The sequence below is a fragment of the Oryzias latipes genome, chromosome 11 (genome assembly GCF_053564925.1).
Source record: "Oryzias latipes strain Hd-rR chromosome 11, Olatipes_Hd-rR_3.1".
NCBI classification, from domain to species: Eukaryota; Metazoa; Chordata; class Actinopteri; order Beloniformes; family Adrianichthyidae; genus Oryzias; species Oryzias latipes.
The window spans coordinates 12,031,030-12,054,320 of NC_136247.1; the positions used below are offsets into that span (position 1 = coordinate 12,031,030).

At 39.2% G+C, this 23,291-nt stretch overlaps 1 protein-coding gene across 2 annotated transcripts in view; it reads left to right on the forward strand.

Moving 5' to 3' along the window:
* pkhd1l1.1 (PKHD1 like 1, tandem duplicate 1) overlaps positions 1 to 23,291 on the forward strand; it is a 42,786-nt gene that overhangs the window by 13,057 nt on the left and 6,438 nt on the right. For both annotated transcript variants that reach the window (XM_011481025.4, XM_078954802.1), the window contains exons 31-65: positions 46 to 167; positions 592 to 724; positions 1,422 to 1,614; positions 3,087 to 3,229; positions 3,421 to 3,525; positions 3,716 to 3,901; positions 4,828 to 5,001; positions 5,114 to 5,319; positions 6,685 to 7,657; positions 7,799 to 8,047; positions 9,353 to 9,502; positions 9,753 to 9,927; positions 11,255 to 11,411; positions 11,496 to 11,652; positions 11,729 to 11,938; positions 12,421 to 12,550; positions 12,787 to 13,028; positions 13,145 to 13,281; positions 13,377 to 14,406; positions 14,795 to 14,986; positions 15,144 to 15,295; positions 15,391 to 15,550; positions 16,351 to 16,513; positions 16,643 to 16,731; positions 17,090 to 17,253; positions 17,423 to 17,552; positions 17,839 to 17,957; positions 18,421 to 18,550; positions 19,166 to 19,339; positions 19,423 to 19,526; positions 21,877 to 22,003; positions 22,079 to 22,200; positions 22,293 to 22,383; positions 22,472 to 22,620; positions 23,139 to 23,261. In XM_011481025.4, the coding sequence (XP_011479327.1) occupies positions 46 to 167; positions 592 to 724; positions 1,422 to 1,614; positions 3,087 to 3,229; positions 3,421 to 3,525; positions 3,716 to 3,901; positions 4,828 to 5,001; positions 5,114 to 5,319; positions 6,685 to 7,657; positions 7,799 to 8,047; positions 9,353 to 9,502; positions 9,753 to 9,927; positions 11,255 to 11,411; positions 11,496 to 11,652; positions 11,729 to 11,938; positions 12,421 to 12,550; positions 12,787 to 13,028; positions 13,145 to 13,281; positions 13,377 to 14,406; positions 14,795 to 14,986; positions 15,144 to 15,295; positions 15,391 to 15,550; positions 16,351 to 16,513; positions 16,643 to 16,731; positions 17,090 to 17,253; positions 17,423 to 17,552; positions 17,839 to 17,957; positions 18,421 to 18,550; positions 19,166 to 19,339; positions 19,423 to 19,526; positions 21,877 to 22,003; positions 22,079 to 22,200; positions 22,293 to 22,383; positions 22,472 to 22,620; positions 23,139 to 23,261 (7,061 nt within the window). The remainder of the gene's footprint in view (positions 1 to 45; positions 168 to 591; positions 725 to 1,421; positions 1,615 to 3,086; positions 3,230 to 3,420; positions 3,526 to 3,715; positions 3,902 to 4,827; positions 5,002 to 5,113; positions 5,320 to 6,684; positions 7,658 to 7,798; positions 8,048 to 9,352; positions 9,503 to 9,752; positions 9,928 to 11,254; positions 11,412 to 11,495; positions 11,653 to 11,728; positions 11,939 to 12,420; positions 12,551 to 12,786; positions 13,029 to 13,144; positions 13,282 to 13,376; positions 14,407 to 14,794; positions 14,987 to 15,143; positions 15,296 to 15,390; positions 15,551 to 16,350; positions 16,514 to 16,642; positions 16,732 to 17,089; positions 17,254 to 17,422; positions 17,553 to 17,838; positions 17,958 to 18,420; positions 18,551 to 19,165; positions 19,340 to 19,422; positions 19,527 to 21,876; positions 22,004 to 22,078; positions 22,201 to 22,292; positions 22,384 to 22,471; positions 22,621 to 23,138; positions 23,262 to 23,291) is intronic.

Consider the following 23,291-nt stretch of genomic DNA (forward strand, 5'->3'; position numbering starts at 1 on the left):
ATAAAGTTTATAGATATTAACAATGAGTTCTCTTGTTTTCCTCAGGAGGCACATTGGTGACGGTGATTGGAGTCGGTCTGAGCCAGAGTGCCACGGTTACAGTTGGCGGCGAGGAGTGCGTGGTGGTTCATGCAAGTGAGACAGAGCTGAAATGCAGAACACCAGCGGTAAGTCTGCAAACAGACTTTACCTTGCCCATCGCAGATCAATCAGGACTCACTTTTGAAATCTTTTATTTAATTTAATGTTGAAATAGATGCATAGATGGGAAATGTTGTTCCTCTCAAATTAGATGACATATTTTTGCTAAAATTGTCCAATAGCAGAGACTCCAGATTGAAGATTAGATTGATGAAATTGCACGATTAGATCAAAATTGTAAGTTTTTGTTCTTTAGTAAATAACATGTTTCTTTAAAAATAAGCATAATTTCTGTGAATCTTCTGTTTTACATAGCATCACTATGTATCAACATGAATGTGTTGTTTCAATGTCTAATGACTTAAAGTAAGACAGACTGTGTTGGGTGCAAACATGACTGAATTCTGAATAGAGACAAAATTCAGAGCCATACCTGTTCATACTTTTTAGGGAAATGCTGGACCCCATGTTGTCACGGTAACTGTGGGAAACATGAGCAAAACTGCAGAGAGCAACTTTACCTTCGACGAAAATCTGACTCCTCAGATGTCAAGCTTGAGTCCTAAGGCCACCACTGTGATAGGTGAGCTGAGATTCACTGTGTACAATTCTTCCATTGACCCATGTCTGGTCCTCTGAGTCCTTTTGAAATGCTCTGCCAGAGGCTTCGGATCACGTTCTTTGTTTCATTTAAGTCGGATCCAGAATAAGGGCTTTGCCCATCAAAGGTAACGCGTTCTGTACACAATGTTCTCTGCAGAGATAATGCATGTTTGCTAAGCATTTGCGCAAGACAAAAGAAGAGAGATTATTCTTTGTCTCCAAAAAATTCCCCTTTGACATGGAAAACAAAAATAAAACACTTTTTCTAATTATAGGCTTAGTTCTGTCAGAAAAACAGAATGATATTTTTTGATAAGATTTCAGCTAGGATGCCTGTCTGAGACGAGTGTGATGCATCTCCTCTCCCTGAACGATCATGGCTGTATAGGCTTGGAATGTGACGCTATTGTGCGCAAATTTTTTGTTTTCACTTTAAATGCTTTCAGGTTTTGTTGTCAAAGTAATGTAGACTCTCAGGTTCCTCCATTTTTGCCTTATAATGATGTGGAAACTTCTCAACCAATCTTGTCATCTTCTACAATAATAGACAGACAGACAGGCAGACAGACAGACATCCTCACAATGTGACAAATAGTTCTCTTTGCACTTTAACCACTTCGATTTTTTTTACTTTTAAAGATGCATTTGTGTAACTGGGTTGCACTTTTTTTGTGTAGGACACCGTTTTCTCACCATCATGGGCTCAGATCTTGGAGGCCAAGACAATGACAGCGCTGTGTTTGTTGGCACAAAGGAATGTGTGGCAGTGCAGTGGACGCCAACAAATATCACTTGCCTCCTCCCTGTGCTGCCACCCGGCATGTACAAAGTGGGTGTGCAGGTTGGGAACAGAGGCTTCCCCAAAACAAGGTATAGCTTTTGTTGTAGACAGCTCAAATCCATGAACTGATGGTTCTCTGCTTTATTCTTTCAAAATTACCTTTCTGTAGTTTCATCTGCCAGGGTCACATGAACCTTTGCATACAGCCTGTCCACATCTGTCTTAAAACAAAAAAAGCAACACGCCCTTTTATGCTCTTCCACTCCATTCATGTCTGTTCACAAAACACCCTTCAGGGGGGATTATTCCTGCATGATCCTTTAATTCTGACTGAGTAGAACTAAAATTGGAGGGTAACCCCTAAACCCCTTGTGGCCAAAACATGTTATATGCAAGAGAAGCAGACAATATTTCTGCAGCTAATGCATTAACTACAGACAACAAAGCAGTTTGTATGCTTTTGTTTGAACATACATACTTATTACTCTAGTTCCTACTCTCCTTTCACACTCTGTAATTATCTCTAGAGGTGTAATGCCAGCACCTTGTCAATCAGTGTATTCCCCTCTAGGGTTTCTGGAGTCGTGCATGCTCGAAGCACGCAAGGCTTCTGAAATGTTTCTGTTTAACTGGAAACAGAAGAATTCTGACTCAACGGAAATGGTGCATAATGTTAGTTGGTGGAACTTCCACCTTCTTTGTGCGTTAATCCTTTTGTCCTTTTGTGCAAAAAATGCACACAATGTACATATCACATATATAATATCGTATGTCAGTGTAAAAGCTGTGCGTATGACAATAAAAGGATTCTGATTCTGATAAGATACTTTAAAATACCAGTTGACGTATTGCATTTCTGCTTTTATTCTAGTTTCCATGTTAACTTAAGCATTCTCTGTTTTTTATATCCTGTTTTGTGTTATTTTTCCTTAGTTAGTTTTTGTGGTCAACAAGGCAAGAATTTCATTGCACTGGGAACTCTGCTTCCCTGTTGAATATGACAGTAAACACTTTAAAACTTGAATCTTGTTCAAACAAACAAATAATTTTTTAGTAGGTTTGGCTGATCTCAGCCCTGCTGGTTATAGCTTTAGGTCCAAATAAATAACTGCATCTCCTCCATCCTCATATTTAAACAAAAACAGCCTTTACTGCAATTTAATGTTCAATGGAAAACTTTTTGCAGATGAAAAACTTTTTTCTAATCAGAATTTAATGGTACGTGGCAGTTTTTATTATGTAATATTTGAAGTTTTGAGCATTGCTCTGTTTCTTATTTTACTGCAGTTTTTTTTCGGTTCCCTCTTTTGCCTTTTGCCCTCTTTTTTAATTTATATGATGATTATTTGGGGCTTATGAAGGTTTTAAACAGTTCTATCATCAACATTTGCAGCTTTTTCAAAAAGGATTGAATGAAGCAGCCAACTAAAACAAAAAAAATGCCCCTAAAAAATTGTTAGGTTTGAAAGAAGTGGTCAAAAAAGTAGAGGCACAAAAACCTTTCAACAACTTCCTGTTTTGTTGTTATATTTTTAGTGAGCCCTGTTTTTGTTTTGCATAGCAATGGACTGAATGCTACCATTGAATACATCCTTGAAGTGCATAACATCTTCCCGCTGGCTGGCTCTTTATTGGGAGGCACCAAGCTGACTGTTTCCGGCGCTGGTTTCAGCAACAACCTAACAGACAACAAAGTGTCCATCGGTAAGTAACCCTGTGGCTGCAGCACTGCTTTATTCCAGCCAATCATTTTCTGTCATCTGCAACCACTGGAGGATGTTATTCACTGTGCATCCTGTCTCTCAGCTCTCAGATTTCTTTTCATAAACATAATTACCTCCTACATGTAAGCTCCGATTTTCTGAAACTGTTTTTTTTTTCCTGTCTGGTGAAAGGAGCTGCTGATTGTGAAGTGGTGGCCGCCTCAAAGAACGAGCTACAGTGTGTGTTAAAGTCAGAGCAGAGGACCCACATTGTCACAAACCAGGGATCTCACCTCAGTAGGTTTTTGGTTTCAGTCTATTGTGGAGAGTTCAAGTATCATATTTAACAAAATACAGTTATTTTTTTGCAGAATTTCTGGAAGGCTGAAATGTAACTCCACAAAAGAAGAATATAAAAAACACACTTTAAAACAAGTTTGACCTTAATACCTTTTAAAAGGTAAAAAGTTATTTTTTCTTTTTCCAGTCTACGGACAGGGTTATGCATGGAGTCCCGGCTCGCTCACAGTGTTTGTGGGAGACACAGTAAGGTGGCAGTGGGAGGCGCCTGCCTTCCAGAGTGTCGGCTACAGAGTCTTCAGCGTTTCGAGCCCCAGTGGCTCCACTTACACAGAGGGACCTCTCAACAGTGGAGGGACCAAGACTGCCAAAGGTGGGAAATCAAAATAAAAAACACTTTTCAGCAAAAAAAATCATTTCGACTTAAATGTGGTACTTTCATAATCTGATTTGTACCACTTGCATTCTTTTAACAGGACTCCTGCAGTTTGTATTTACACACCCCTTTTGTCATTTGGAGCTAAAGTATCGAAAGTCAAAATCTAAAAACTGTAAAAAATAAGAAAGCAGAGTTTCAGGCACAATAACCATTTCTTGAAATGTACACTGAAAAAGAGGTCAGCTAAAACTAGGAATAGAACAGTAATCATAAGAATAAAATCAATAGATAGTAGTAAAATTATCTGTCCATGTAGCAAGTCACTTTCACTTTACATGAAATCTTATAATGATATCAAAATCTAGAAACAAGGAGTTCCACGCAAGCATTCAAAAAGAGAAAATATGCTACTAAAGCTAAACGTTAAATAGACGTACTTAAAATTGAATCTTACACAGTCCAATTACAAATTATTTTTTGATACTTCTAAGCAAATGTTTTGTATTATTTGAGCGTATGTACCTGGTTGTAGTTCATTTTGATTACAATTCGTGATTAAATATTGAGACTTTAATGTCAGTCACCAGTACTGTCTCTAGAACTGGATAATACCATGACAACCCACTCTCTTTAAATGAAACCCGGTTAATAAACTAACAAAAAAGAAAACACTGAAATTAATTATTGCTTTTAACCTTAGCTGCTACAAACAAACCAAAAATTTTAAAAAGGCTTTTAGGTAGCAACAAACCCAATTATAGTGAGTCAGTCATAAATTATTTAAATGTGGCAAAAAAGCCAAAGATTCTTTGTGCTTTTAGGATGAAGATTTCCAATTTATGAGTATCTTGCAGTATGACTCTACACTCCACCATTTTAAAACATTCTTTATTTTTTTGTGTTCGTCCTACTTCTTTTAGGGTCTTTTGGCTACCGTTTCACAGTCCCTGGTGTGTACTACTACAGCAGTGGCTACGTAGATGATTACAACACCCGTCTTCTGCAGGGTGTCGTGAAAGTCAGGAGCAGAGAGGAGAAAAGCAGCTTTGTATCCGTGAGCGTAGGAGGCATTGAAGCCACCTACGTAGCAGGAGGTACCTCATCAAGGATTTGAAGATTTGTCAAGAATATGTCAAATATTTGTCAGTCAGTGGAATTCTGTGGTTGATTAATTGAATGCATTTGGGCAAATAATCTTGTTTGCAGGGTCACGTCGGGTTTCCAGAGCAGCACAGCTGTGCGTTGCTTCCCCACAGTGCCAACAGGCCAACCAAACCTCAGATGAGCTGTCCTTCACCACCTCCGCTTGCTACACCCCCATTATCCACTCCATCTCCCCCAATCAGGGCTCATACCATCAGGAAATTCTCATTCAGGGACAAGGCTTTAGTGACACCGCCTGCGCTGTCGAGGTCAGAAGAGTTCTGGAAACATGGATTTAAGAAAGTTGTTGAAGCTGTTAAAATAAAAAAAAACATATTTTTTCAATAACGTATATAGTGTAACGGTAAAGTTCATAACATCAGAAGATGAAACTGTCACAATACTGAGCAGAGAAATAACAATGAAATTTGATCATAAAAAAATAAACATGAAATCTATTTAAGATCCACACCGTTATTAAACATTATAATTTAAAACAAAAACTATAAATCTTAAAACTATTATTAATAAACAGGCCATACTATTAAATAAGACTCATAGCTTAATTTAGGCGCTAAAAAACTATTTAACCGTCACTCAAATTATATTTTAATGACAAAAATGAAGAAATTCAGCTGAATTCTAACAGAAGGCAGGGGCTGGAGGAAGACTGAGATTTTAGACTGTAAAAAAGAAAAAGTTATGTTAAAAATTAAACTTTGGTGTGCTAAAAATTTCAGTTTGCCACCTTAACAACAAAGCTCTTTGTAAAGGGTGAGAGTGGCTTAAACAGGGAGATTTTAAAATCTGTTGAGACACATGATGCTGCTGAGAACTCAACGTTAGCCTCAGAGGGCATCTCTATGATTGCATCAAAACCTAAGTGGCCATCAATTAAAAGGGAGAAAAAGTTAGATTTGAGGGTAATTACCTCTTAAAAAAATAAAAATGTTCTTCTTTCATTTTTGTATCGTTTAAATTAAGCCCATACCTTAAAAATATTTTCCTGTTATCATATGTGTGCACCCATTTTAATATGAATGATAATATGAATCTTTTTCATATAATTTAGCTGAAATTTCTGAAAGCTAAATAGTAAAGAAAAATATTAAAAACAAGTATCTTTGAATTAGAAACTGGAATGTTTTCCAACAATTTTACAGAAACATGAGGGATGTTATGTTGTAACATTAATTTGAAATTCTTGATTTACAAATATCTACTATGATATAAAAAAGATTAGATTAGATAAACCTTTATTCATCCCACAATGGGGAAATGCTCTTATCTTCAGCAGCAAAAAAGACATTCAGAAATACAAACAGCAAAAAAAGTGGCATTCACAGTGGATAAAATGACCTTCAGAACAACATTATCGATAAGACAGAGGAAAATCTGTAAAAACTGCTTTCTTTTTCTTTTTCCTATGACACAGTAAATTAAATGTTAACAAAAATAAATAAGTAAAAATACACAGCAAAAGCATCATCAAACATTCAAAAAAATGTTGCCATAAATTATGTAGCATTCGCCAATAAAACTCAAATTTTTCTGACAACGTTTCTTTCCCAACTCCAGTGTTTTGGTTCTTTTAGTTTATTGTGACTTGTGTCTGTCTGTTCCATGTCTTGCAGGTGACAGTGGGTGATGAGCCCTGTCAGGTGGTCAACAGCTCTCTTTCTGAGATCAGCTGCCTCCTTAGCTCTGACACCATGCTCCCGGTTGGTATTGCTCTGTCTGTGGATGTCAGGGTGAACAACCTGGGCAGCGCCATTGTTGCTATTTCAGAGGAGTTTGAGCGTCGCTTCGTGGTCCTGCCAGTTGTTGACTCCGTCTCACCTCCCATTGGCAGCCCCACAGGCCACACCAGGCTCCTTATCCAGGGGTCTGGATTCTCAGAGGGAGAAGTAACTGTAGCTGGCCAGCCCTGCAAAGTGCTGACACTCAACTACACTCACATTGTCTGCGACACAGCCCCTTCAACATCTCACAGAGGGGATGTCATCTTCCACATGGGCCGCATTCAAAGCTCCTGTAACTCCAACTGCTCCTTTCTGTACTCCCCCTCTGTCACCCCCACAGTTAGCAGCATCACCCCAGACAGCATCAATAACGTGACTGATGTAGTTATCTATGGCTCTGGGTTCGGCAGCCGTGTGGATGATGTGGCTGCTTTTGCCAGCGGCACCGAGTTAGAGGTCACAGCTGTGACTGATGCAAACATCACAGTGAGAGTCAGTGCGCTGGCTGCAGGCGACCATCCAATCACAGTCATCGTGAGGAGCAGAGGCCTCGCTTCAGGACAGGTGACGCTGAACAGCCGCGCCCAGGCTGACCTGTACCCCAACGTGGGCAGCGTTGAGGGAGGAACCCCACTCGTAATCACAGGGAACGGATTTTCAGAGGGGAACACGACCGTGATGGTTGGTGGTGCATCCTGCAAAATTCAGAAGGTGAGACCTGGTCTCCTTTGCTGCCTGACTCCTCCGCACAGTGCAGGACTGGCGACCGTCAGCATCCGAGTCTTCGCTGTGAACTACCCACCACTTAGCTTTAACTACTCCTCAGCTTACACTCCTGTCATCAGTTCAGTCAGCCCCATCTCAGGTAATAATTTTTGAATGTGAAAAGCTCAGAAACATTTTTCTCTTTTTGATAAGCAGGAAGACGTGTCTTAATGTTATTAAGACAAACTATCCAACACTGCGTACTTACATCCAAATACTTCCTTTTTGCTGTTTCCCACAGGACCGAGCGGGTCTGTCATCACGCTCACTGGTTCTGCTTTTGGCGCTGACCCTCAGCTCATTGCTGTTACCATAAACCAGATTCCCTGCAATGTGTCTGCCGTCTCTGACACTGAGGTCCAGTGTACGGCAGGTAGCAATCCAGGAGGGGCATACCCAGTCAAGTTACAACACCTGGTCAAAGGATATGCTCAGTCAGTCATCAGGTTCACGTACGAACTGACTCTGAGCGGAGTGCAGCCAAACGAAGGTAAGAACAGATCTGTTTTCCTGATAACCCCTGGAAACTTTACATATTCATCCAGAAAGTACTGGTTCTCTACTTGGATGAATGACATTTGTGAAAAGGGAAAGTTTTATAGATTCTCTTTGTTGATGCCTGAAAATGTGTTTTTCCTTCAAAATACAGCTTTATAAAATTACAGAAAAAATTATTTCCGTGCTTTTAACAGTACAAGTCATCATTGTCTTAACCCTCCACGGTCGACATAAAGAAAATGTTAATAGAAAAATTTTTTTACCTTTAAAACATTGTTGTAGGTCATTGATGCATATTATGTTTTTTATTGTTTTTTTGCCATTATTTTTTGGGACAATTTTTTTTAGGACCACACTTATTCTCCACAATGTACATCCATACACAGTTTATTACATGACCTGTAAATGTCAGATTTTCGTGTTCCTGGTTGGACTCCGAGGAGTAGAAACATATTGATTTAAGAGGCATTTTTAGTGGCAAATTCAGCTTCATTTCAAGTTTATTTTATAAAGATTCTTTAGTAAGGTAAAGCACATAAACAAAGCCTCAGCAGCAGTCTTTTTTAAAAAGAATAAATTGCATCCACTGCTGCCTTATAAAAATATCCTACAGGAACAAGAAACAGCTTCACCATCTATCGCAGTCAAACAACACGTGTTGAGCACCTTTGTGAATCCAAAAAGTTCAACAGAACCTTTTTATTAAATAAATAAAATAAAAAATAAAAAATGTATTCATTCACTGTCAAAATGTCTTAAATTGTTTGTATTTTCTAATTTAAAAAAAAAGATTCTTTGTTAGTTCTAATGTTATAGTTAATTATTTTTTTTCTTTTGGCAAAAATAGTACTGAAAAACCCTCAAAGTTTTACCTTTATGATCATGTTTGTACTTTTTTTTTATCTCTGGTCCCAATGAAACATACTTCGTTGTTTTTACAAATAGTTGAGTTTTTAAATATGATCTGAATTTAAAACATGTATTCAGATAAAATGCAAAGCACAACTTTAGAAGTAAGAAACTGGTTACGCATTGAAAATTACCTTAACAGTGTGTGGAAATGTTCTTTATTTGTCATTTTCTCTTCTCACAACCTTTTAAAGAAGGTACATAGCAACTTAAAATAACGAAAATTAGAAATGATACATGTGTAAATTGATGTGTTAATTGACACCACTTTAATAATTCTTTTTCATTTCCGTGTTGTTGTTTGTTTTTTCCTTTCGGATGTAAGACAGCAGTTATACGTTGTGCGTTGTTTTTCAGTAAGGTGTCTCTCTGTGAACTGTACTTTTAGGCGGCTTTGGTGGTGGAGCTCTGCTGTCTATTCAGGGCTCTGGGTTCGATTCACAGAACTCTATGGTGCTGATCTGTGGACAGACCTGTAAGGTGGACAGAGAAAACTCCACTTCCACACTTCTGCGCTGCCGTTCTCCGCTTAACAACAGTAAGTTCAGTCAAAGTCATTATCCAGATGAAATCTTAGTGTACGTCAGCTGAGAAGTGTCACATCTGACAGTCTCGTGATCAAAACAGCACTGACCTGGTTTCAAATGAGTGGATTATTCTGTATAGTTGCAGGATTCAGATTGTACATTGGTTTTGCATAGAAATGTAGGATGAGACAACTATACTAAATTCTGTTGGCTTTGTCAATCCCCATTAGTGTGCTCATGAATGTGTGTGTCTTCTCTCAGGTACTCAGCAGCAGGTGAGCTGTAATGTGACCGTCGTCAATCCACAAAACGCTGTCAACATGTCCAATGGCTTCACCTACAAATCTGAGCTGACTCCAGTGATTTCCGAGGTGTCTCCACGCAGAGGAGGTACTGCGGGAGGCACCCGGCTTACCATCTCTGGCTCTGGATTCAGGTGGGGAACTCTGCTGCAGACACGTGACCTGAAACATAAAACAAACTCTTCTCTTACTATGCACAACATAATACTTTTCTTTCATGGACAATTTCTTCCTTTAAAATACTTACTTCTCTTTAAAATACAATCTCAGTTTTACACTTCAAACTTTCAAGTATGAATGTCATGTCACAAAAAATCTATATTGTGTGCATATTCAATTTCAACACACTAAAAATACTCCATAGTTAAAAATAACCCAAGTTGGGTTGTTTTTTCTGAGTTATTTTAGCTGAAGAATCTCAGGAAAAACATAAATTAGGTTAAAATGAAGCCATTATTACCCCCAAAAAATAATATTGCCTCCAAAAAGTAACCCAGAAGTATATCCCAACATGATTAACCCAAAAATTGGGTTAAAGAATCAACCCGTGTTTTTAAGACTGTAATACATGCAGACATCAATGAACTAAGATATTCTCTAAAAAGATGACAGCAAAGCTTACGTTCACTGAATAGCATCTCTACAAAATGCAATGTTTCCCTTTGCAGTCCTCGAATTTAGATCTTGTAAATTTATTAGTCATTTTGTTGCTTTTCCCTGTCAGCAATTCACTCAGACCAAAGGCTAATAGTGCGTTTATTGACTCACACATGGCAATATCAAAGAATCAGCTGAGTGACAGCTGCCTCAGTGAGATGAGGAATGTATTTCTCCATTCATATTCCCTCATCATTTCATTCGTTCATAAAGTGGAAACAAAAATGTTTTAAACTGCGCTGTTCAGGTTCAGATCTTCGATTAATGTAGCAGTCTTAGTAAAATTTGTTTCCACAAAATGTTGTATCAGTTCCGGCAACTGCATCGGCTTAGTATTTTTGTAATGAAATTGTAAAACCTTTTTGTAAAATTTTACTTAATAATGTGGCGCCCCCACCTGTCCAATGTGGTCCTAAATTTGCATCCTAAAATAATTAGTACATAGAATTTGAAGGGCTCTTGAATGCTGCAAAACTGTTTTTACAATGATTTCTGTCAGTTTTGCTTCATTTAAAAGTTAAAGATTGTTGTTTTATTAAGTCGTCTTAAACTTTAGTGCATCTGGTTCAATCTTTCAAAGTGAATAAAGTTTATGATTTAGATTATAGTTAGATTATAGTTCAGAGTTTGAACCAAGTTGTTTCTGAGGAGCAGGTAATTGTACTCAACAATGACCTTGCTCCAGCTTTACACCGTGTATCTCATTACACAGTTTGATCCTTTTCAGAGTTTCAGAATAATCTGTTCATTTAAGTTTGTAATTTTGCTTAACTCTTCCTTTCCCATTAATTTTTCAAACTACAGCTCCAACGTTAATGACATTGCGGTGACGATTGCCGGGTCAGTGTGTGATGTCGCGTCTGCCAACAGCACACACATCATCTGTGTGACAAACGCCCAGGGTCAGTCTCAGCTCGCCAAAGTTCAAGTCAGTGTTGGAAACCAGGGCATTGCCATGATGGTAAGATAAAAAAGATGCTCTGTGGTGCAACAAGGTATTTTGCTGTATTTTATTTGTTAACATGTTTTTATTTGTATTCTTTAGGATACTGCAGATTTCTTCTACATCGATGTTTGGTCATCCAAGTTCACTTGGGGAGGGTTATCTCCACCTGAAAAGGGCTCGTTTGCCGTCATCACAAAAGGCCAGACTATCTTGTTGGACACCAGCACACCTGTGCTCAAGATGCTTCTGATTCAAGGTGAACACATGATGCAGACGTTTATTTCTTTCCTGTACTGCTGCAGATGTTGTCAGCTGCTGTATTTTGTGCTCAGGCGGGACCCTGGTGTTTGATGAAGCAGACATTGAGCTGCAGGCAGAAAACATACTGATCACTGATGGCGGGAGGCTCCAAATTGGCCAGGAGGGGGCGCCATTTCAGCATAAGGCCATCATCACACTTCATGGGCATCTGCGCTCACCTGAGCTTCCAGTTTACGGAGCCAAGACGCTGGCGGTTAGAGAAGGCGTGCTGGACCTTCATGGTACGGTCACAAAATCTGACAACAGTCTGTGTTGTTTTACTTTTTTTCTGTTGTTTGGAGTTTGCAAAAGGAGAGAACTTTAAAAAATATATTTTTTATAGTTATAATTTTGTTATGATTTTTAAATGCTGAGCATTAAACATTGGAATTAGGCAACAAACTCCAAAAGCAACATCTATAAAAATAGGATAAAAAGAGAAAGAAAGTCTGTAACTAACAAAAAAAATCTCTTTGCAAAGTTTCTTGTTTTAAGAATACTTTTCTAGTAATTTTGAGAATGTTTTGGCTCTCAGAACTGAACAATCAGATTTTAGCAAGTATTTCAGTAAAAGCTTTGCATAGAGACTAATACATATTTTGCATTTTTATGTTTTTATTTTTTCCATGGCTCTATTTTTACTTTCTAGAGTAGAATCATTCTACTTGTAAGCATTTACATTATTATTATTATTATTATTATTTCTGGCAACTGTTTACTGCAGGCATTCCTGTTCCTGTACCATGGACCCACTTGGCAGAGACAGCAACAAATGGTTCACTCACTTTGACGCTGATGAAGGCGGTCACGTGGAAACCTGGAGATGAAATCGTCATCGCCTCAACTGGCCACAGGTACAAAGATCTTACAGATTTATGAGCGTGTGAGTGAAGTTGTGCATTTGAAAGTTATACAGTATAGAGTTTATATATGGTACATGTTTATTTATGGGTTTTTTATAACATTTTGTGATGTGCAACCCTTCCCAATGTAAGAACCTAGTACAACTTGACGCTCTTTATTTAACTTTAAAATATTTTCAAGACTAAACTGTTTTTACTTTAGTAAATTGATTTCCTCACATATCTAGGCACAGCCAAAGAGAAAACGAGGTGAGGAAGATTGCCTCCGTCTCCGCTAACGGAAAGACCCTCACTTTGACTGAACCCCTCACATACACTCACCTGGGGGTGTCTGTCACGCTGCCCGATGGCACAGTGTTTGAGGGCAGAGCAGAGGTGGGTCTTCTCACGAGGAACATCTTAGTGCGAGGCTCCCAACAACAAGAGTGGAATGACAACATAGAAGCCTGTCCTGACGGCTTCAACACAGGTGAGCTCCTGTATTATTTCTGATATGAAAAAACTGAAAAATTAAAAGGGCTTGTTTTGATGCTATTTTAACACTGCAAGCACAGACCTTTTTTGAACCTTTTTGAAATGCTGCAGGAGAATTTGCCACCCAGACTTGTTTCCAAGGACGCTTTGGGGAAGAGGTTGGCAGCGATCAGTTTGGAGGCTGCATCATGTTCCATGCTCCCAGACCAGGTGAAAACCTGGCAATCGGCCGACTAGAATATGTTGAGGTTAGATCCATAAAACTTTCTAAATAAATGTTGGAACATCTAAGAATTTACACAAATGTTGATTAAATATATTTATTTCTACACTTGTGTCATAGCTATTCCACGCAGGACAGGCATTCAGGCTTGGACGCTATCCCATTCACTGGCATCTGATGGGAAACATTAACTACAAGTCATATGTGAGAGGATGCGCCATCCATCAGACCTTCAACAGGGCCGTGACCATCCACAACACCCATCGACTGCTGGTGGAGCACAATGTCATATACAACATAATGGGTGGAGCTTTCTTCATTGAAGATGGGATTGAGACAGAGAACATCCTGCAGTACAACCTCGCTGTGTTTGTCAAACAAAGTACCAGTCTCCTGAATGATGACGTCACTCCTGCTGCGTACTGGGTCACCAATCCGAACAACATCATCCGCCACAATGCTGCAGCAGGCGGCACCCACTTTGGGTTCTGGTACCGCATGCACGATCACCCAGACGGGCCGTCATACGATCCAAACATCTGCCAGAAAAGAGTTCCCCTCGGTGAGTTTTTCAACAACACCGTCCACTCTCAGGGCTGGTTTGGACTTTGGATCTTCCAGGAGTTTTTTCCGATGAAAAATGGAAACTGCAATTCCAAAAGCCCTCAGCCTGCTGTCTTTCGATCTCTCACCACCTGGAACTGCGAGAAAGGTGCTGAGTGGGTTAATGTTGGCGCCGTACAGTTCACTAACTTTGTCATGGTCAACAACGAGAAAGCTGGCATTGAAGCTAAACGCATAATGCAGTGGGCTGTGAGTAGCTTTGGAGAAGACGGAGGGGCCACAGTGTTAAATTCCACCATCGTGGCCCACGTGGATGAGCTCGGTCTGGGAAGCGATTACTGCACACGCCGTGGCGTCATCACGCCCTTTGACGATGGCATGAGCGTCCTCAACACCAAATTCATCAATTTTGACCGTGACAGCTGTGCAGCAATTGGAGTAACGTCAATCGACGGAACGTGCGTGGATCGGTGTGGCGGCTGGGCTGTCAGGTTTAGTGGCATCCAGTACTCAAACTCTCCCAACAAAGCCGGCTTCAGGTGGGAGCACGAAGTCCAGCTGGTGGACACTGACGGCTCCCTCACAGGTACGGTCTTCAAGTAGTCATTAGACACTATTGGTCTGTTTTTTTTCTTACTGTTTTATTGAAAATTTTTGAAGTGAGTTTAAGCTCTGGGGAACACAGAAAAAAATATATTCATATGAAAGTAATTGAAATGAGCTACCTCTGAAGGGTCACCTTCAAAAAAAGGGTGGTTATGATGGCCCAGTTCTAGACCTGGATTGTCTTGATAGAGGGGTTGGGACATTAATGCCAAATTCCACCTTTTTAGACAGACTTTTTTGGGTTATATTTGTTTATACAATTGTTGTTGTTTTTTTGGTTGAGGTTATGTCAAGCAATACAATATTGCCGAAAAGAAAGTTTTAGAAGAGTCCAGTCTATATTTAATGGGTTTTTCTGCTATTTTCAGGGAACATCAACCATAAGGTTGTGCCTATGAGCAACTTGTTGGACCCAGCTCACTGTTCCCAGAGTAATGAGTGGAGCGTGGGTTTCCCTGCCGCTGTGTGTGATCACACCATCAACTTCCATCGTCTGGCTTTCAACAATCCTACACCAGACTCCCTACATGCAAAAGATGTCATCTTAACCAACTGTCATGGTATTAAAATCCTCCATTGAAAAAAAAAAACTCAGGCACAACCGTTGCTGCCATATACTTCTGATAGATGGCCATATATGTCTTTTTTTTTTAATGAGCACTCATATTTGTCCCTTAAATATACAAACTTTAGTGTTGCACTGATCACTTTTGACAGGTAGTAGTGTGGTCCCTTACCTGAAGAAGAGACTGACTCATAAGCTTGGTTGGATGGCCCTACTGCCTTCTGGACAGACCTACAACTGGTACTTTCACAATGCCGACCAAATCACCAACATCACCTATGATGCCAAGTTCTATGGCTTCAAGGTAAACATGTCCTAAAAAATGAGACAATCACATGTAAGAAGTGGAAAGAGTGTGTTCAGTTCCAAGTTCATGTGTGGTTCTGTCTCCCAACGCAGTCGGATGAATATGTAATCATCAACCACAACTTCACCCAGAGCCCCGACAGTTTCCGTATCATCGACAACAGAAACGGGTCGACAACGCCGCTGAGATTCGGCAGCAACAAGAACGGAGACTGGTTCTTCAATAACAGAACCAACGACCTCTTCTACATGGGTTTGAATGTCTTCTTACATTGAAAACATTGATGGTTTTAGAAAATCAGGACAATTATCTGTGGTTTTGATTAGAATTAGTGCTGCAAGATATACTTTTCTTTAAAAATCTGCAATATTTTTTATTTTAAGGATCTCTTTTAGAAGAACATAAAAAATTTTTTTGAAACAAACTTCCTGCACATCTTTTTGGTTATTTTAGAGAGGATTTATATCTTTATTGTTTTTTAAGATAAATTTAAGATTAAGATTTTAAGATTAATTTATTTAACTGAAATCATACAGTTTTAATGGCAACACTTTGACAAATTGATCTTTAGTCCCTTTTATTGTGTTTTTCCTTTCTGTCTCTGAGGCGTCTTTTTTATAAACTAAGAAGTCTTGGAGGCAAATCAGAGATGAAACACGTGGACCATAAAAGAGGAATGCTCAAATTGTTGCGCAATACACTATGTAAGGAATACATTTTACCCGCCAGGGGGACACTATAAATCAAACAGAGACAGAGCAAAGATGGACGGTAACTGGTCCCTTATGCTGCAACAGGACTATGGCTTATGAAAGCTGGATTTTAGGGTGACGGAGATGCAAAGAAACCACAGATGGAAGCAAATTGTATTTTATTTATTTAGTTAAGCAGCTATCTAGGACTTTACAAAGGCCAGTGGAATAATTGTCTTAGTATATGTTTTGTTCAGTCATACAAATGGTTCCTAATCATTACAGATTTTATGAGAAATAGTGTTCAAACAGTAACTTTATATTTATATTAGATGTGAACAGATTGTTGTATTTTTGCAGTGTCTGGGGATACACGGCAGCGCAGGAGGCGCAGCAGCGTGGACCGCTCCATGGTCGATGTTGTGACAAACTTCGCAGTCTACCGTTGCTTCTATCCCAAATGCATCCCTCCGCCTCCAGCCACACTTGCCCCTATACCCAATGGTCGACCCAGTAACTTTGTGTGCGTTAAACTTCTCCATAACTTAATTCAATTAACTATTACCGTAAATCTATTAGTAGCAGTCTGACATCCTCATTGAGGGGACTGGTGTTTGGTTTTGGCTCTAATGTGAAACTCGACTCTTTTTAGTTGGTGGTCTGATGAATCTTTCTGGAAAAATTCACGTGAGAACAACTTCACCGTGCCAAAAGACGGCTCTGATGTGGTGATCCCTTCAGGTAAAACCAAATTTCTGTTTATTTTTTATGAAAATTAATTAAGCAATTCAATTTAATTAAATTTTATGTATATAGCCCAATATTACAATGATAGTTGTCTCATTTTAGAATACTATCTCTTAACTGTGTTGTTTTTTTCTGTGTAAAGGTTCATAACAGTGAAGTGACTTGTTTATATTTTCTCAAATTTTAGTCTTGTTTGCCTGAAACTGATTTTGCAGAATATTGACTTCAGATATTGACTTCAGATTTACTTAAAAGGCACTTCACTAATGTTGGGTGGCTTTCAAGACTGTTTCAGCGGTTTTTGTATTGTTTTGGTTTAAAAAAATTGCATTTAATCTCTCTCAAATTGAAGGGAAGTGGGTTGTTTTGGACAGCAACACTCCGACCCTCAACAAGCTGACCATCGTCGGGGTCCTGGAGATCCCCGACAGCACAAGTGACTCTCCCACCAGACAGGCTCGGTCCACAACTGAGTACAGTTCAGTGGTGATCGATGCTGTGTACATCTCTATTCAGGTTAGCGCAATAATGCAGAATAGGACTTTTTATTCAATGTATATAATCTCATTTCAGTCACATCATTGGGTTAAAAGAACAAATAAACAAGACTAGAAGAGGTTAACTGGAAAATAAAATGTTAGTTCACATATCAACACATTAAGGAGGTTATTTTCTTTTGTTGTAGGGAGGAAAAATGATTGCAGGACTACAAGACCAGCCATTCAGAGGTCAACTCCTCTTCAGACTGAGGGGGAACCACCGCACTCCTGACTGGCTGCTGCCAAATGGACCCAACCAAGGATCCAAAGTCCTGGGTAAGACAGCAGCATCAGCAAGTGCTGTTAGGTGATCCTGAATATTGAGTCCTCAAGCAGGCTTTGACTCAATTCTTGTATCAAAACAAACCAACATGCAAATGATATACTGATGAACAGAAAGGTGTTTTTTTCATGAAATGTCCTAGTGTTTGTCTAGATCTTGGCTGAGTCGAGGCGCTCTTGATCCTTGAGGGTTAAGAAACAGCATTGATGGTGGTACAAAGTGAACGATCAAAAATATAGTTGTTTGTGCCTCACAACTCTGTCCGTGGTTGTCCATCAGGTGTCTTTGGTGTTCTGGAACTGTATGGACTTCCGCACAATGTTTACCACACCAAACTGGCTGCCACAGCTGATGCGGGATCCAGCACTCTGACTCTGGCGAAGTCGGTCGATTGGCAGGTCTGTCATCGCTTGAGCAATCTGACCTTCTGTCTAACCCAAAGAGGAAATAAACTGCTGTTTCAGAGTGCTTTAACCTTCATTTTATTTATCTTTACATCAGCATTCCTTTTGTGACAACATTTAATCAAAACTGTTTATCTTTACTGTTCTATAGTTTCCTTGTTGTGACACTTTTGCTGTTTTTTATGTTTTTCTTCATGCACAATAATAGTTAGCAGTTTCATAAAAAACTATTCCAGCTTTTTGAACCCTGCAGAATATTTGCTTTAAAAGGAGAGAGCAACTGCAGAAAAGTCAGACTAAAAAATGAGGCAAATTTCAATTATACTCAAGATTCTATTTCCAACAAAAGAGAAAGAGAGGAAATTATCTTGAGCCCTCCAAACAAACACGTCTGTATCTGCACTGTGGTTTTAAAGTGACTGTGTTTTTAATTGCCAAGCTCTTTTTTTGTGTTCAGGTTGGAGACGAGATTGTCATCTCCACTACCAGCTACAACACATCGGAGACAGAAAAGCGGCAGCTTACTGCGGTTTCAGCCGATGGCCGCACCCTGACCCTGAACCAACCTTTGGCCCACACTCACATTGGTAAAACACTTTTATGAACAAAACTCGTCTGTTTTTTCATTATCACTCACTCATCACAATCATTCTTGATGCGTTTTAGCCCATGGTGTTAACAGTTGAAGAGCAGGGAGGAGATTCCTCTTCTTTTTCTTTTTTTTCTGTTTAATGTCTCCTTCATTATTAATTTTCAACAAGTTGGCACATCTCTGAATGAAAAGGGATGCCATACCTACATCACGACCAAATCCGAGTCCTTGGTTTGTCAAATTTTGACCTAGTTTAACTTTCAACACATGCTCAATGGCCACACGTTTTGTCGAAAATTGTCGTAGAAACTCGTGTAGCTACGCATGAATACAAGAGTTCTGATTGCAGAAGCCAACAACTCGCATTTACATAGACTTTTAATTGAACGGGCTTTGCTGAGGGCGTTGTGAACGTACCTTCACTCATAATGCAGGAGAAGAATCTCTAGAAAGCTTTAAAAATATTAAATTTCTTAGAAAAATTAATAAAAGTCCACATCAAATGATTGCAGGAAAAAATTGAAATAGTCCCTGGACCTTGTATTGTTCTGAAGAGTGCTAACATAAAACAGTAACAGTTTTTTCATTCTTTTCTGTGTATTGTGTTCAGGTGAGACTCATTCTGTTCCTGGCACATCTTTGTCCTACACTATGGCGGCTGATGTCGGCCTCCTGACCAGAAACATCCGAATTATTGGTGAGAATTATCCGCAAATGCAGTCAGAGTCATTTGGAGCCAGACTGTTGGTTGGCACTTTCTCCAGCGGAGGAATTGACTACAAAGGTAAGACAACTTTTCCTTTTTAAAGGGTTTTCTTTAAAAAGCTTCTCATTTCTCCATCATATGTTAAACTTTTCTTCCTGAAGGTATGGCTCAGATCAGGAATGTGGAGTTCTTCCAGACTGGTCAGGAAGGATGGACTGACTACTATGACCCTCGTTATTCTGTGGCTTTCCTCAACCTGGGAGAGGTACAAACCACACATCAATACATTGGAAAAGTTCCTAAAAACCTGTCAATTTAGGGTAGTTTGTATGTTTTAATAATGTTTGATTCATTTTGCAATCAGCTGATAAAAAGTGTACAAAAGAGATGATTGGAATGATATTTTAATCCAAAAACACAAAAATCTCCTTAAAAAAGTAATTAGGATTTCCAATAAAACCATGCAAATGTAAAAAAAAAATACAAAGGAACCAGAACCAGTGGGCAGACAAGATCTGATGTGGAGGAAAATGAAACTGTGAGGACTTACTTATAGCCCAAATTCACAACAACAGTTGTCTCGATGGTCTTCATATCGGTAATTGAAAAAGTAAAACATAGAATCAAAAGGATCATGAATACATAGAATTCAATAGGAAAAAACTAAATTGAACTAAGTAAACAAACTAAACTACTCTGGACATCCCTGGCCTTAGACCCTCCTTCGCGGTAAGGAAAAAGGTGATTCCAGGTTCAGGTGATTACCAGAACTCATAGGGAAGAATTAACTTCTCTATTAACTTTCTATGAGTTCTGGTAATTGCCTTCTGGTGGGGGGGACAGTCGGAGATCGCGAGTCGAGCCACAGATAGGATCCACAGCCAGGTGTAGGAGCAGTAGTAGAGGCCAGCCAGAGACGAGGTACACGGTCAGGTACAGGAGCACAGATGAGCCAACTGCAATCTGGAACCACTCCCACTCACCCGGAGGGGAATGGGAAAAGAGGGACAAAACATGAATCGCACTGCACCAAAGAGAGGCATGGAAAGCTAAATGATGAGTAATGATCAAGAATAGAGAAGAGAAGGAGGGTAGAAGTAGATGAGAAAAGAGGACAGAACCCCGGTGCACCTTAGCTACCCAAGCTTCAACTTCTAGCAGCCTACTAAAAACTAATTTTTATTGTTATTAAGTTTAATTTAAACACATTAACAATAAGTTAAATAATCTCTGAATACTAACTAGTCTGACAATAAGCCTGTCCAAAGAGGAATGTTTTCAGTCTAGCTTTGAATGTAGAAACTGAGTCGGCCTCTCTTACATGAGCTGGGAGTTTATTCCATAAGACAGGGAGTTGGTGGCTAAACGCTCTACCTGCAACTATGCTTTTATAAATTCTGGGAACCACAAGCAGTCCTGCATTTTGGGAGGGAAGTGTTCTGTTTGGGTGGTGAGGCACTATGAGGTCTTTAATATAGGATGGGGCCATACCATGTACCTTATAGGTTAACAGGAGGAATTTAAACTTGATTCTAGAATCAACTGGGAGTCAGTGAAGTAAAACTAACACAGGAGTGATGTGATCTCTTCTGCTAGTTCCTGCTAAAAATCTAGCTGCTGCGTTCTGAACAAGCTGGAGACTTCTTAAGGAACTCTTAGGACACGCTGCTAACAAAGAGTTACAGTAATCCAGCCTCGACGTAACAAACGCATGGATGAGTTTTTCAGCATCACTCTTAGAAAGTATATTTCTGATCTTAGCAATATTCCGCAGGTGAAAAAAGGCAGTTCTACACGCCTGAGATATGTGAGCCTTAAATGATAAATCCTGGTCAAATAAAGCCCCAACTGTGGAATTGGGGTTATACTTACACCATCCAGGGAGACTATCTGAGCAGACAGAGCATCTCTGAGGTTTTTAGGACCTAGTATAATGACCTCAGTTTTTTCTGGGTTCGGGAGGAGGTAATTAATTGTCATCCAAAAAGTAGTGAATAATGAGAAACAACTGAGAGAAGGAACACTTCAATTTAATTCAATTTTATTTATACAACCCAATATGACAACAGTCGTCTCAATGGGCTTCATAGACTTATAAACTGGGCATCCGTGCCCTTCTCGGAAAGGAAAAACTCCTAAACATCACAAAAAATCAAACATTAAGCAGGGCTCTACTAATGTTAAAAAGAAATGTTTAAATAATAATAACCAAAACGAAAAAATTAAGATTAACTTAAAAGGGGAATTATTAGATAGTTTTAGTGGTCCTTTTTTTTTCAAAAGCAACAGTTCATTCTTTTTTATGTGACTTTTGGTCAAGGATGCAGGTGATAATTAAATATCGTCAGAATCAAATTGGATTGTAACCATCTTGAATTATTTGTGTATTATTTTAGTATAGCTGGTTTTATTTTTTGCTTGGTCTGAAGTTCTTTTCCGCTGCCTTTGAGTTGGGTTTGCAGATAATTTTGACTTTGAACTTGTTTTTTTCTTTATGAATTAAAACATTAAAAAAAATCTTCCTATCATATATAAAACTCACAATAGCTGTGGTATGTATTGCTTTTAGTGTTCTTAGGATACAAAAAATATCTGATTTTTATTGTTTTTTTAAGATTCCCGCAAACAAGTCGTACATTCAGGGCTGTGCGTTCCATGATGGTTTCTCTCCAGCCATCGGCGTCTTTGGGACAGAGGGGCTCAACATCGATGACAACATCATTCACCACACTGTTGGAGAAGGTAATTGGGTAAAATGTGTTAACAAGAACCACCTGTGTTCCGCCTGAAAACAAAAATCATTTCAACTCTTTTTAGGAATCAGGATTTGGGGAAACAAGATAACAGTGAGGAGGAACCTGGTGATGACATCCCTTTGGCCAGGTTCTTACCAGGACAGAGAAGAATCCTTCAACTTTGACTGGAATGCAGCCGTTGAGGTTTGCTGTTTTTAAAGTAAAACAGAATAAATCAGCTTCTTATATTGTTTATTCGAGTCAAGACGTGATTTCTGCTTTCATCGGGTAATCAGATTAATGAGGGGACCAACGTCGTGCTGCAGAACAACATCGTAGCAGGTTATGAGAGGGTAGCCTACCGCATCAACGGGGAACCATGCCCAGGTGTTGTACTCTTCTTTAACAGCAGTGAAAACTGTTCAAATGTTCTTTAGGTCTGTGGATGTGACTCACAGCTTTATTTGTGCTGCAGGATATCCGAATGTCAACCAGGCCTGGATCAATAACGAGGCTCATGGAGGTCTGTATGGAGTCTACCTGAACAAAGATGGTCTGCCTGGATGCAGCTTCATCAGAGGCTTCTTCATCTGGAAGAGCTTTGATTTTGCCATTTACTTTCAGGTAGTATGAATAAAAATCATTTATGTGAGCATATAAACACAATCAAGTTAGTCGTGACTGCCCAACTTTCTGTGTTGTCCGAATTTGTCACTAAATATTATTAAATCTATCCTCCCCTACAGTAGAATCGATATAAAATATAAAGGAACAGATTGGGAAGCCTCACTTTAAAGCAAATATAATTCAAATATAATTATATTTTTACACAAAAATGTGTTTATTACATTGATAACCGACAATCAGATTGTTACTTTTTGGAATTACTTTAATAGATTCTACATTTTTAAAGCCACTTTGCACCATGACAAGTAGCCTGGCTGATGGACATTGCAACTCTGATCACATGACTGCTAAAAGCCTTAGTTGTAACGCATGAAAAAGCCATTTTAAGTCCTGTTTACTTCTTAGAACTTTTAAATGTTTAGAAAAATTAAAGGAAATAAGCAACAACAAAAAAAAGCCAGTAAATGATTATTCACCAGGATTCTTCTGCCTTTTCATTTTCTCTGTCTAAACAGACCATAATGGATGTTGTTGTTTCCAATGTGACGCTGGTGGACAATGGGATGGGCATCATGCCCCTCATCTATGCTCCGCCCTCTCTGTCTCATGCTTACGCTAATAAAACTGTGGAGATCCAGGTAAGGGTTTGTCTCACAAGCCTTTTTAGC